The sequence below is a fragment of the Pongo pygmaeus genome, chromosome 12 (assembly GCF_028885625.2).
Source record: "Pongo pygmaeus isolate AG05252 chromosome 12, NHGRI_mPonPyg2-v2.0_pri, whole genome shotgun sequence".
NCBI classification, from domain to species: domain Eukaryota; kingdom Metazoa; phylum Chordata; class Mammalia; order Primates; family Hominidae; genus Pongo; species Pongo pygmaeus.
Window position 1 is genome coordinate 106,350,629 of NC_072385.2, and position 14,088 is coordinate 106,364,716.

The 14,088-nt window shown below is 41.9% G+C and overlaps 1 protein-coding gene across 6 annotated transcripts in view; it reads right to left on the bottom strand.

The window, feature by feature from the left end:
- ZNF512 (zinc finger protein 512) overlaps positions 1-14,088 on the bottom strand; it is a 38,662-nt gene that overhangs the window by 18,067 nt on the left and 6,507 nt on the right. For 3 of the 6 annotated variants that reach the window (XR_010123262.1, XM_054476067.2, XM_054476071.2), the window contains 7 exons: positions 6,754-6,938; positions 5,345-5,440; positions 4,970-5,053; positions 4,209-4,333; positions 3,584-3,670; positions 2,472-2,570; positions 1,726-1,893 (listed from right to left, as the gene is read on the bottom strand). Coding sequence is in view for 4 of the 6 variants with exons in the window: in XM_054476067.2 (XP_054332042.1) it covers positions 1,726-1,893; positions 2,472-2,570; positions 3,584-3,670; positions 4,209-4,333; positions 4,970-5,053; positions 5,345-5,440; positions 6,754-6,938 (844 nt within the window). In the remaining 2 variants the exon portion in view is untranslated. Of the gene's footprint in view, positions 1-1,725; positions 1,894-2,471; positions 2,571-3,583; positions 3,671-4,208; positions 4,334-4,969; positions 5,054-5,344; positions 5,441-6,753; positions 6,942-14,088 lie in introns of all 6 variants that reach the window. The other 3 variants (XR_008500702.2, XM_054476066.2, XM_054476068.2) reach the window with 1 other exon arrangement.

Below are 14,088 nucleotides of genomic sequence, written 5' to 3' on the forward strand. Positions count from 1 at the left end.
ACTAATGATACATGCAACACATGGATGAATCACAAATGGATTATGGTAAATGAAAGAAGTCAGACTGAAAGGCTACACGCTGTATGGTTCAATTTATATGACATTCTGAAAAGGGTAAAACTATAGGGTCAGAAAATAAATCAGTGGTTGCCAGGGGCTGTAGCTGGAGGAAAAGGCTGACTAAAAGGACACAAGTCAACTTGAGGTGGTGATAGAATTGTAAAACATCTTTTTTTTGTTTTGAGACAGAGTCTCACTCTGTCACCCAGGCTGGAATGCAGTGGTATGATCACAGCTCTGCAGCCTCAACCTTCTGGGTTCAAGTGATCCTCCCACCTCAGTTTCCCAAGTACTCGGGACTACAGGTGTACACCACCATGCCTGGCTTATTTTTTCATTTTTTGTAGAGACAGGGTCTCACTATGTAGCCCAACCTGGTCTCAAACTCCTGGGGTCAGGCAATCCGCCCACCTCAGCTTCCCAAAGTGCTGAGATTACAGGTGTGAGCTAAGGCACCCTGCCTAGTCTATGTGTTGAGTGTGATAGTGGTTACATGACTGGATACATGTGTCAAAATTCTTATAATTATGCACTAAAATGGTAAACATTACCATGTGCAAATTATATCTTAACAAATGACTCTAAAAAAAAAGAAACCACAGGGTGGGAAACCTTGGAAATGTAATGAGAAAAAAAAAAATTTAAACCAAAAAAATGAAAGAGGAACCAGCTGGACAGATGCCCATAAAAGCTCTAGCTATGGGGGAATGCCTTTAGTTTTAAAAGTATAACAATGGGGCTGGGCACAGTGGCTCATGCCTATAATCCCAGCACTTTGGGAGGCCGAGGTGGGCAGATCACCTGAGATCGGGAGTTCGAGACTAGCCTGGCCAACATGGTGAAACCCCATCTCTAATAAAAATACAAAAATTAGCTGGGCGTGGTGGCACACGCACCTGTAATCCCAGCTACTCGGGAAGCTGAAGTAGGAGAATCACTTGAACCCAGGAGGCGGAGGTCGCAGTGAGCCAAACTGCTCTACAGCACTCCAGCCTGGGCAACAGAGGGAAAGTCTGTCTCAAAAATACATAAATACATAAATACATAAATAAATTAATTAATTAATTAATGGGCTGTGCAGGGTGGCTTGCACCTATAATCCCAGCACTTTGGGAGGTCAAGGTAAGAGGATCGCTTGAGGCCAGGAGTTTGAGACTGGCCTGTGCTACATAATGAGACCCCCGTCTCTACAAAAAATTAAAAACAAAGAATTAGCTGGCCATGTGATGCAAGCCTGTAGTCCTGGCTACTTAGGAGCCTGAGGCAAGAAGATGGCTTGAGCCCAGGAGTTCGAGGCTGCAGTGAGCTATGATCCCACCACTGCACTCCAGCCTGAGACAGCAAGATCTTGTCTCTTAAAGAAAAAATAATAATAATAATAATATATATATACACACACTATATAAAAATATATAAGATATAAAATATATAATAATGAGTTTACTTCTGCCTGGACTATACTTTGAATTTTTATTTATCTAACCTAATAATGTTAAAAAGGCAGAAATAAGGACAAAGAAAGAATAAAGACGAGACAACACACAAGCATTCAGAGATTAAAAGAGGATACAAATGAGGAACCAAACACATATGGGAAGATAGAGGGGTAAGGACTCACCACGAAATACATCCCCACGCAGGGTATAGAAAGGAATCAGTACTCACAGGCCCATGCTCTGACCTCAGGTGATATGCAAGTCCAGCCTTCGACCTATATGGTTTTCCACAGTGGTGACATTTCAGGGTCATCTTTTCCAGCTCTGCAGCCCCTTTGCCACATTTTCTGACATGGTAGAGATATCCCATGATGCTGGTGAAGCTACTGGAGCAACTCTGAACACAGGAGAGAAGCCTAAACTATAATCTTACATCTTTTGACATGATCCCTAAATTTCTAAACAGCCATAAAGCATTCACCACCACAAAATACAAATAGACCCTCTGATTTCAGTAGACCCTCTCCACCATCTCCCATCAGCACAACCCTTCCTTGTCTCTGGCCATCCTACTTTGATCAAGCATGATTTTCAATCAGCTTAGTCAGCCCTTGATAAACTATAACTGTGCATCTACTCTATGTCAGAGCTTTCTCCTTGGTCTGTGATCCAACCCCACCCCAATATCAAATACCCAGCAATATATACCAAAGTTCAGCACAGTGAGGGGTCACTGGGATCCTCTTCATCACATTAAAAAAAGGATGGTAAGGAAACCCCATCAAACAAAGGGAAGGGGGAGAAAAATAAATTTTTGGAAATGAGGAAGAAAATAAATAACTATTAATGATTCAAGAGACCAAGATAGTACAGAACTAGGAAGTCTACAATGAGGAAGAGAAGAAATGGAAAGAAGAACAAAAGACATTGACCTGAGAATTCAGGCAAAAGGAATTGCTGTCCTTGGGCCCTTACCTCACGCATGCACCTGAGCTTTCCCAGTCTCTTTAGAACTGTTCGGAGCCTTTCCCTCTCACTTGGCTCATCTATTTCATCTCCAGCTTTCAAAATGGGCTAGAAATCAAGAGAAGTAAACAAGAAGATGATTCATGGAAAAGACAGACACACGGAAAAAAAAATCAGAGGAGAATCAAGGATTGGACTGGCAGCTAAGCTGGTGCCAATGAAGCCCAAGTTTTCTGACTCCTGGTGTTCTCCATCTTCTCCTGGACAAAGGAAGTGAATATAATGGAAATAAGAGTTCTGAGCCTCTACCTCCCAGGATATGAACCTTTGGAGCTAACCTAAACACACAAATATTTATGGATTCACTGCAAAGGTTTTGTTGTGCATAACTCTTTTATCAAAAGGGTCTTCTTGCTAACACCCTTATAAAATCCCAGAGCCATCTGCACTGAGATATCTACACTCACGTAAGTAAAAGACATCCAGGCCGGGCGCGGTGGCTCACGCCTGTAATCCCAGCACTTCGGCAGGCCAAGGAGGGCGGATCACCCGAGGTCAGGAGTTCGAGACCAGCCTGGCCAACATGGTGAAACTCAGTCTCTACTAAAAATACAAAAAATTGCTGGGCGCGATGGCTCACGCCTGTAATCCCAGCACTTTGGGAGGCCGAGACAGGCAGATCACCTGAGGTTGGGAGATCGAGACCAGCCTGACCAACATGGAGAAACCCCCATCTCTACTAAAAATACAAAATCAGCCAGGTGTGGTGGCGCATGCCTGTAATCCCACCTACTCGGGAGGCTGAGGCAGGACAATCGCTTGAACCCAGGAGGCAGAGGTTGCGGTGAGCCGAGTTTGCACTGTTGCACTCCAGCTTGGGCAACAAGAGCGAAACTCTATCTCAAAAAACAAAACAAAACAAATTAGCCAGGCATGGTGGTGCACGCCTGTAGTCCTAACCACTCAAGAGGCTGAGACACGAGAATCGCTTGAATCAGGAGGTGGAGGTTGCAGTAAGCTGAGATCGTGCCACTGCACTCCAGCCTGGGCAACAGAGTGAGACTCCATCTCAAAAAAAAAAAGACATCGAAACACTCACAAAAGAAAGAAGACACTCTTACCAAACTATTATGATTTGCCATGACGTGATACTTCATCCCTGCCAGTGAACGAAGTTGTTTCCCACAATGATGACAAGTAAACATTTCCTAGAAGGAAAAATACTGCTCAGTGCTAGGTTGTTCCACAGAGAAACAGAATGTCACGAAGTCCTACTCAAATGCTTTCATCTATGTCTCCTTTATTTCTCAAACTCAATAGTCAATAAATCTCAAAATCCCAGAAACTCAGTGTCATGTCTTCAAGGGCAAAATAAAGGCAATTCACTTTTAAAATAATAAGAATGACCGTTAACTGAATATTTGCCAAGTAATGGGCCAGGCACTCAGCCCTGTGTTACTTCTTTCTTATCCTCTCATGGACTACATAGGTTTTTATTATTTTGTATTTATTATTTTTTCTCTATTTTACAAATGAAACTGGGGTCTACATATAAAAAGCTAAATGCCACACTAGTATGTGGCTAAGAGAAGATTCAAACCTAACTCTGTCAGATCCAAAGCCTGTTTCCTTTATTATACAATGCTGCTTTTCATCCATTATAACCAGCATATCCAACACAGCAAAAGAGGTCTAAAGTCTGGGTAAACATATCGTTAACAGTTATGAAACGCCAAAATATCTAACCTGCTTGCAGTTTTCCATGTGTTTCTTTAAGCCCTCTATGGTTTTCCTCCCCACTGCCTGGCAGGTAGGGCAGGAGACACTGCCTTTATCAACGATTTCTAAGTACCATTGCTCCTCCAAACTGCCTACAAAGGAGAGAAAGAAACACTTTGTAATCTGCAGTATTCTCCAGAAACAAAAAGCATAATCCCACAATTTAGGAAAAGTATCATAAAATGGTTTTTCCTTTTCCTGGTAGACTGCAATGAAGAGACTCTTGCTGGGTATAACTTCTAAAAGTAGTATTTTTTAGACAGTGAAGAGTTTCTGAAAACTCCTACTCATTTCGCCATGATAAAAACCACTGAGAACCGCTCCAAAGCCCAGTTGCTTCAAGAATTAGGCAGCGACATTTTTCACCACAGGATATAACAACAGGATACTGAGAAATGTCACAGCCTGTCTGCTGAGTGTTTCTTATGTGCCTGAGACTATGCTAAATGTTTTTATCCATTTAATTTTCAAAACAATTCCAACTGCCTTTATTACCCCTATTCATAGACAGGAAAACTGAGACAAGAGGAAATTAAATAAATTGAGGCAGGTCACAAAGTTAATGAAGAGCCAAAACTTGAGCAAAGGTCTGTCTGACTCCAAACTCGGGCCCTTAGTAATTGCCTCCTTAAAGAAATGCTTTAGTACCTCATTCCTTCACAGACAACACCAACAACAAATCAGAGTGTGAGAACTACATCTCACAAAACTTCCAAAAGAAAACATACCTGCTGCATAAACTGGTGGTTCCTTCCGAATACGACGGGCCTGCGATTTGGGATTGGGCTGAGTTTTAGGCCGTTGCTTCCTCCCTGACATAAGACAGAAACTTGAAGCCCAGCATGTCACCCTTGCTAATACCGAAATCTCTTCCCTCTCCTCCTCTTCAACACCCTATTTCCCAGTCCCTCAACGGACTGACTGCCTAAGTCATGACAGAATGAAAGAGTATAATGAGGCAGGATGGAGGCCATTCCCTCCCAAACAATTCAAAGGGCTCAGAGGTCACTGAAGGGCTCAAACTAAGGCTTCTCTTTCCTTTACCCTCAAAGAATAAAGCTCAGTCACCCAGGGAAAAAGAAGTAGCAAAGTTACTGCCTTACCATAAAGCTTATGCTTCTTCTGAGGAAACTCTCGATAGTCTTCATCTTCTTCCTGCCTGGGTTTCCTTTTTCCCTTGGCTGATACTCCACCTGACCCTGAAGTACCATACAAAAACAAAACAAAAACTCAGCACACTTTGTAAATGAACATCTAGGCCTGTCTTCAAAACATCATTCACAAGACCATCAAAGGGAAAGATCATCAGTGAACACAGGCCTCAGAGAAATGTCTGCAACATTTTTAGGGAAGTTGGTGTAACTTCTCATTAACTGACCCACTCCCCCTTTCTTTTTATATTGTTATCTATCCCAAATCATCCATTGTTCCTTATGAATAATAAGGGCATTCAAGCAATGTGTTTTGCTTAATCTTGACTTGAGGCTAACAAGAGGATAAGAATTGCTTAAGATAGAGGGCTAGCCACCAAGGACCCTTGAGACTGTGACGATCTAGAATATTCTCCCCTGAATAAACCTTACACCAGCCCCTAAATCATCAACAGAGGATCAAACTAGAAGAAAAGGGGGGCCAGGCATGGTGGCTCACGTCTGTAATCCCAGCACTTTGGGATTACAGACTTTGGCCGAAGTGGGCGGATTACCTGAGGTCGGGAGTTCAAGACCAGCCTGACCAACATGGAGAAACCCCGTCTCCACTAAAAATACAAAATTAGCCAGGTGTGGTGGCGCATGCCTGTAATCCCAGCTACTCAGGAAGCTGAGGGAGGAGAATCGCTTGAACCCAGGAGGGTGCGGTGAGCCTGAGCTCAAGTCATTGCACTCTAGTCTGGGCAACAAGAGTGAAACTCCGTCTCAAAAAAAAAAAAAGAAGAAGAAGAAAAGGGGAATTCAAATCCTACAAAGAGGAAAATCAAATGCTAAGTATAATCTAGAGGAGTAAGATTAGCAGAATTTCACTCTATCACACAGCAGTTCATGAAGCTAACAGAACAGGATGCAATTGCCTAACACCTTAAATTTTTTTAAATCACTAATGAGAAACAAATATGTGGCATTTCATACTCTTTTTGTTTTTTGAGACGGACTCTCGCTCTTTCCCAGGCTGCAGTGCAGTGGCGCAATCTCTGCTCACTGCAACCTCCGCCTCCCAGGTTCACGCCATTCTCCTGCCTCAGCCTCCTGAGTAGCTAGGACTACAGGCGCCCACCATCAGGCCTGGCTAATTTTTTGTATTTTTAGTAGAGACAGGGTTTCACCGTGTTAGCCAGGATGGTCTCGATCTCCTGACCTTGTGATCCGCCCGCCTTGGCCTCCCAAAGTGCTGGGATTACAGGCGTGAGCCACCACGCCCAGCCGGCATTTAATACTTTTAAGAGGTACTTACAACAATCTCAAACTATAACTTTAGGAAGTGGCCCGTCTTCAGAATAAGACACTGATATTGATACCTTCGACATGAGAAGTAGCAGCTGGCTTGATCCTTCTCATCTTCATCCAGTAGGCAGATTTTCGGAAAGATGCTGGAAAATCACTCACTGGTTCACACGAGGACGCAGATGATGAACCACTTAAGGAGTCATCATGAGGGATAGTGTACTGGAAACTATTATCCTTTATGGAGCACTGGGTCCTGCTACTAATACAACATAAAAATATATACCACAAAGGAAGGTCTGGAGCAAAATTTCTATACATTATTTTATATTATAACCAAGTTGGTTACCTGTGCAGAAAACTAAGAAACCTGCTATAAAAACAGAATGTAAGTTGTAATCACCTAACAATAACAATAGTTGATCGAACACAACATGTACAATTATTATCACACTTCATTGTAATAAGAGTAAGCAGTACACATAAATGATGACTTTGCAGCCCAAGTAGACATTCCTTCCTAGATTCATCTAAGAAAAGAAAGTAGGCGAAGCAATAAAGGTGTTCTGTGACCCTTCAGAAGACTCCCTGGATTTGTAACCTGGTATGTCCCAGCCTCTCTCTTTCTCTGACAGAGGGACAGCAACTAAAGGGTATCTCTAAGGGAAAGGAATAGTCTGTGGGCCCTAATCTGACCCATCTTCCTTCTCCCTCAGCATTCTCCCTAAAACCTGATGCCTTATCTTATTTAGGCAACATGATACTTAGCTTCCACAGCTAAAGGATGGATGCTATCTTGCATGAATTAATCTGGCCAGAGATTTCTGGTATACTGCTGAATCCAGATTCCAAAATCTAAGACCAGTCAGCATGACAGCTAAAAAACATTACTCTGTAACTACAAAGCATCTGACATTCTTCTAGGTGGCTCAAGATGCAGTAGAGCAGCAGTTCTCCAAGAGTGGTCAATGGACTCCTAGAACCTCCCTTTTCCAGCTAAATACCTGTGAGGCCTACTTTAGATTTATGGTTCAGAAAGATCCTTCTGGCTGCTCTATGGAGACAGACCATGGGAGAAAGAGTAAACAAAAGGAAAAAAGTTAACTTGAATTGGCAGATTCAAGATAACACTTTAGACGTAGAGCTAATAAGAATTACACATAGAGAGGTTTGTTTGTGACATCAGGGAGTTGGAAGTAACACAGTGACCCATCCTTGCAAAATGTGATAGATGCCTACTATGGAATACTGTGCTGCTGTTAGAAGCAATAAACTAATTCTACACATAGAGACATGAACATAACTAAAAAGTATACTGTTGAATGAAAAAAGAAAACAGTATCTCTAGCACAATGTCAGTTCAGCAAGCTAAAAACAAATCCACACATAAAGCAGCTTATTTTAAAGCTTATTTTTTAAAGGAGTCATAAATATTTAAGTGCAAACATCACACTTGTTTATACAGTTTCCTCTAGGAGGGAGGGGATGGAAATGGGGATGAGTAAACATAACAGAGACTGGTTACGTCAGTATGTTACAAACAAGGAAGAATGAGTTTCGGCTCTCCACACATGAGGTCCAATAACACAAATTTAATACACAGAAGTCCTGGCTCTAGAGGGGCAGCTAAGCCCACTAAGGCCCACCCCTCCTGCTCACTGGACTCTGTAAAGCAAACAAAAACAAGTAAATTATGCAGGGGAGTCAAAGTTGGGAGAAGTGACCCAAATGGGGTGAGTTTTCCAATTCTGTCTTTTTCCCTCAAGTATGAATTTGCAATGAGGATGAACCCCACTTGCAGAGCAGCATAGGCAGCTTCAATTCTGAAACTCCCTTCTTTCTTACCAGGTAAATCAGGAAAAAAGTTCCCTGTGGACCAGAGTTTGGGGACTGGGGGTGGGAGGAATGCTGGAGAGAAAACAGGCAAAAAAGAGAATCCCTTAATTCAATGTATGAATCCACACAAGTCACAACTTAACCTTAGCCATGAATGCGTGGCATATACCCATACGTACCAGCCTAGCAAAGACTTTGAAAACCAAAATGAGATTGGAACTCTAATGTGACCCAAACCAAAGCAGCAAAAGCTTGGAGAACTGAAATAAGATTGGAAACACCTGCAGAAGTCTCAGACCAGCCCCTGAGCTATTCATGTTTGGGACAGCCCAAATCAACATAGCAAAGACATAAAGAACAGAACTGAGATTTTAACCAATGCCTCCAAAAGCAAGACAGAAATTTTGACCTGAACCTGAAGCAGGGTGGCCTGCTAAAACAGAAACGGCAACATTCCCCAGAAGAATTATAATAGGATCCAAAATCTACACAAAAAATATTCACAATGATGAGGATAAATTCCAAAATTATGCAACACATAAAGAACCAGGAAAATGTGAGCAATTTTCAAAGGAACAGATGACCAAAACATGCCAGCCACAAGGTGATCCAGATTTTGGGACTATCAAATACTCTCAACAAAAAAGAAATACTTTCTTACAAAGAAAATACACAAGAAATGAAGGAAAAGGTAGGAATCATCAGCAGAAAAAGAAACCATAAAAAAGAACCAAATGAAATCTTAGAACTGAAAAATATAATATCTGAAATAAAAACTTATCAGATAGGTTCAGTAATAGAATGGAGATGACAGAGGAAAGAGTCTGTGAACTTGAAGACCGTTCAATAGAAATGACCCAGTCTCTGCTGGGCACAGTGGCTCACGCCTGTAATCCCAGCACTTTGGGAGGCCGAGGCAGGCGGATCACAAGGTCAGGAGTTCGAGACCAGCCTGATCAACATAGTGAAACCCCGTCTCTACTAAAAATACAAAAGAATTAGCCGGCCCTGGTGGCAGGTGCCTGTAATCTCAGCTACTCGGGAGGCTGAGGCAGGAGAATCGCTTGAACCTGGGAGGCGGAGGCTGCAGTGAGCAGAGATCGTGTCACTGCACTCCAGCCTGGGCGACAGTGCGAGACTCCATCTCAAAAAAAAAAAAAGAAAGAAAAAAAAAACAGTCTGAAGAACAAAGAGAAAAAAAGATTGAAAAACAGTCAACAGAACCCTAATACCAAAAGTTTTAACTTAAGTGTAGCTGTAATCCCAGAGGGAGAGGCGAAAGATACTAAGGCAGAAAAATACATTTGAAAAAAAAAAATGGTGGAAAATCCCCCACATTTGGTCAGATATAAATTTACAGATTCAAGGAGCTCAACAAACACCAAATAGGATAACTCAAAGAAAAACATACCAAGATACATCTTTTTGTTTTGTTTTGAAACAGAGTCTCATTCTGTTCTCCAGGCCAGAGGGCAGTGGCACACGGCTCACTGCAGCTTGGACCTCTCTGGCTCAAGTGATCCTCTCCCTTCACCATACCCAAGTAGCTGGGACCACAGGTGCACACCATCATACCCACTAAATTTTTGTATTTTTTTATAGAGACAGGGTCTTGTTATGTTGCCCGGGCTGGTCCAAAGCACTTTTTTTTTTTTTTTTTTTGAGACAGGGTCTCACTGTCACTCAGGCTGGAGTGTAGTGGCTCAAGCACAGCCTCCACTTCCCAGGCTTTTTAAAAAATCCTCCCACCTCAGCCTCCTGAGTAGCTGAAACCACAAGTGTGCGCCACGGTACCCAGCTCATTCTTTGTGTGTGTGTAGAGACAGGGTCTCACTTTGTTGTCCAGGCTGGTCTCAAACTCCTGGGCTCAAGCAATCTTCCTACCTCAGCCTCCCAAAGTGCTGGGATTACAGGCATGAGACACGGTACCCAACCAAGACACATCTTAATGAAACTATTCAGACAGGAAGAGGAGGGGAGAGATGGGGGAGTGAAGAGAGGAAAAAAAGAAAAAGAATATAAATGTATCAGCCAGGCGTGGTGGCTCACGCCTGTAATCCCAGCACTTTGGGAGGCCGAGGCAGTTGGATTACCTGAGGTCGGGAGTTCAAGACCAGCTTGACCAACATGGAGAAACCCCGTCTCTACTAAAAATACAAAATTAGCTGGGCATGGTGGCACATGCCTGTAATCCCAGCTACTCAGTAGGCTGAAGCAGAAGAATCGCTTGAACCTGGGAGGCAGAAGTTGTGGTGAGCCGAGATCGCGCCATTTGCACTCCAGCCTGGGCAACAAGAGCGAAACTCCGTCTCAAAAAAAAAAAAAAGGTAAACATGGTAAATTATACAGGTATACTTTACCTCAATAAAAAATAAACTAGGCCAGGCATGGTGGCTCACACCCGTAATCCCAGCACTTTGGGAGGCCAAGGCAGGCAGATCACTTGAGGTCAGGAGTTGGAGACCAGCCTGGCCAATATGGTGAAACCCCACCTCTACTAAAATACAAAAATTAGCTGGGTGTGGTAGCAGGTGCCTGTAGTCCCAGCTACTTGGGAGGCTGAGACAGGAGAATCACTTGAACCTGGGAGGCGGAGGATGCAGTGAGCCGAAATCATGCCACTGCACTCCAGCTGCCCTGGGCTACAGAGCGAGACTCCATCTCAAAAAAAAAAAAAAAAAATTAAAAAAAAAAAAAGAAACTAAGCTGGGTGCAATGGCTCAAGCCTGTAATCCCAGCACTTTAGGAGGCTGAGGCAGGCAGATCCCTTGAGCCCAGGAATTCAAGAACAGCCTGGGCAACACGGCAAAATCCTATCTCTATTAATAATACAAAAAATTAGCCAGGTGTGGTGGTGTGCACCTGTAGTCCCAGCTATTCAGCAGGTTGAGGTGGGAGAATCACCTGAGCCCAGGAGGATGAGGCTGCAGTGAGCAGAGGTTGCGCCACGGCACTCCAGCCTGGGCAACGGGAGTTAGGCTCTGTCTCAAAAAAATGTTTTAAATAAATAAGAAACTATTTAAAGCCAAAGATTTTGTTTTAAACTAGAAAGCTTCAGAAAAGTGACATATTACATTACAGGAAATGATTTAAATGACCATGGGTTTCTCAACAGAAACCAAGAATGCCACAAGGCAGTACAGTATCTTTAAAATCGGACCAGTGTAATGGCTCACATTTGTAATCCCAGTACTTTGGGAGGCCAAGGCAGGGGGACTGAGCTCATGAGTTCAAGACCAGCCTGGGCAGCATAGCAAGACCTTGTCTCTACAAAAAATAATTTTAAGGCTGGGCGCGGTGGCTCGCACCTGTAATCCCAACACTTTGGGAGGCCAAGGCGGGCAGATCACAAGGTCAAGAGATCAAGACCATCCTGGCCAACATGGTGAAACCCCATCTCTACTAAAAATACAAAAGCTGGGCGTGGTAGCGTGTGCCTGTAGTCCCAGCTACTTGGGAGGCTGAGGCAGAAGAAATGCTTGAACCCGGGAGGCGGAGGTTGCAGTGAGCCAAGATACGCCACTGTGCTCCAGCCTGGTGACAGAGCAAGACTCTGTCTCAAAATAATAATAATAATAATTTTAAGAACTTAATTGTACATTTTTAAATAACTAAAAGAGTGTAATTGGATTGTCTATAACACAAAGGATAAATGCTTGAGGGGATGGATATCCCATTCCCCATGATGTGATTTCACATTGTATGCCTGTATCAAAACATCTCATGTACCACATAAATATATATCCTTACTATGTACCCACAAAAAATAAAAATAAAAAAATTTTAAAGCAATTATCCAGGTGTGGTGCCATGCAACTATAGTCCCAGCTACTTGGGAGGCTAAAGTGAGAGGATCCCTTGAGCTGAGGAATTTGAGGCTTCAGTGAGCTATGATTGCACCACTGCGCTTCAGCTTTGGCAACGGAGTGAGACCCTGTCTCTAAAAAGAAAAAAGAAAAGGAAAAAGAAATATCTTTAAAATTTTGAGAGAAAAAATTTGTCAACTCAGAATTCTATATTCAGTGAAAATATCCTCAGAAATAAAACTAAGAGAATTCGTTGTAAGCAGACCTGCTCCATATGAAATGCTAAAACAAATGATTCCAGCTGAAGAAAAATAATACCGGAGAGAAACTTGGATTTTTAAGAATGAAGAAAGAGCAACGGAAATGGTAAACAGGCCGGGGTAGATGGCTCACACCTCTGTAATCTCAGCTACTTGGGAGGCTGAGGTGAGAGGATCACTTCAGCCCAGCAAGCAATGAATGTGCCACCAACTCCAGCCTGGACAACAGAGCAAGACACTGTCTCTTAAAAAAACAAGAAGAGGGGCAGACACTAACCATTCAAATAATCCAAAAGAAGAAACACAGGAACAAAAAACAAGGGATAAACAGAGAACAAAAAATAGAAGGGTAGACCTATCCAATCATATCAGTAATTAATTTAAATGTTTACAGTCTAAACACTCCAGTTAAAAGTCAGCAAATGACACAGTAAAATAAAAAGTGATACCCTACTACATGCTACCTACAAGAAGCACACTCTAAAATATAAAGACATCTATAGATTGAAAATAAACGGATGAAAAAATTGTATCATACAATCAGCAAACATAAGGCTGGAATGACTATTTTAATATCAGATACAACAGACTTCAAGACAAAGAGTACTACCAGAGATAAAAAGAGACACTTCATAATGACAAAAGTGTCAAATCATTGGGAAGACATAATTGCCCACTGTATGTGCCTAATAATAGAGACTCAAAGTACACAAAGCGAAAACTGACAGAATTAAAGGGAAAAATAGACAATTCCACAATCTTAGCAGAAAATTTAAGACCTCTCCCTTTCAGCAACTGATAGAACTAGACAAAAATTCAGTAAAGGACATAAATGATCTGAACTGCACTATTAGCCACCTTGCTCTAGTTAACATTTACACAACACTACATCTAACAACTGCAGGATATATACTCTTTTCAAGTGCACATTGTGCATTCATTAAGCTAGATCTTACACTGGGCCATCAACTTTAACTTTTATTAAAAGGATGAGAATTACACAGTGTATTCTCTGACCACATTGGTATCAACTTAGGAATCAATAATAGGAAGATATCTAAAAACAAAAAACACAAAAAATCCAAATATCTGCAAATTAAATAATCTACTTCTAAATAATTCATAGGTCCAAAATGAAATCACAGATGAAATTTGAAAATATTTTGCACTGAAAAACAACAAAAATATGCATATCAACATTTGCAGGATGCAACTAAAGCAATACTTAGAAAGAAACTTAAAGCTTTAAATGCTTATACTAGAAAAGACCTAAAATCAATGACTTAAGATTTCATCTTAAGATACCTTAAAAGGAAAAGCAAAGTAAACCAAAGAAAAGGTAAGGTAAGAGGAGAAACCCATAAACTAGAAAACAGACAATAGGAGAAATGTGGTTCTTTGAAATGATCACAAAATTGACAACCCTGTAGCTAGACTGATCTACAAAAAAAGATACTACAAATAACCAACATCAGAAATGAAAGAGGGGTTATAGCAGATTATGTAG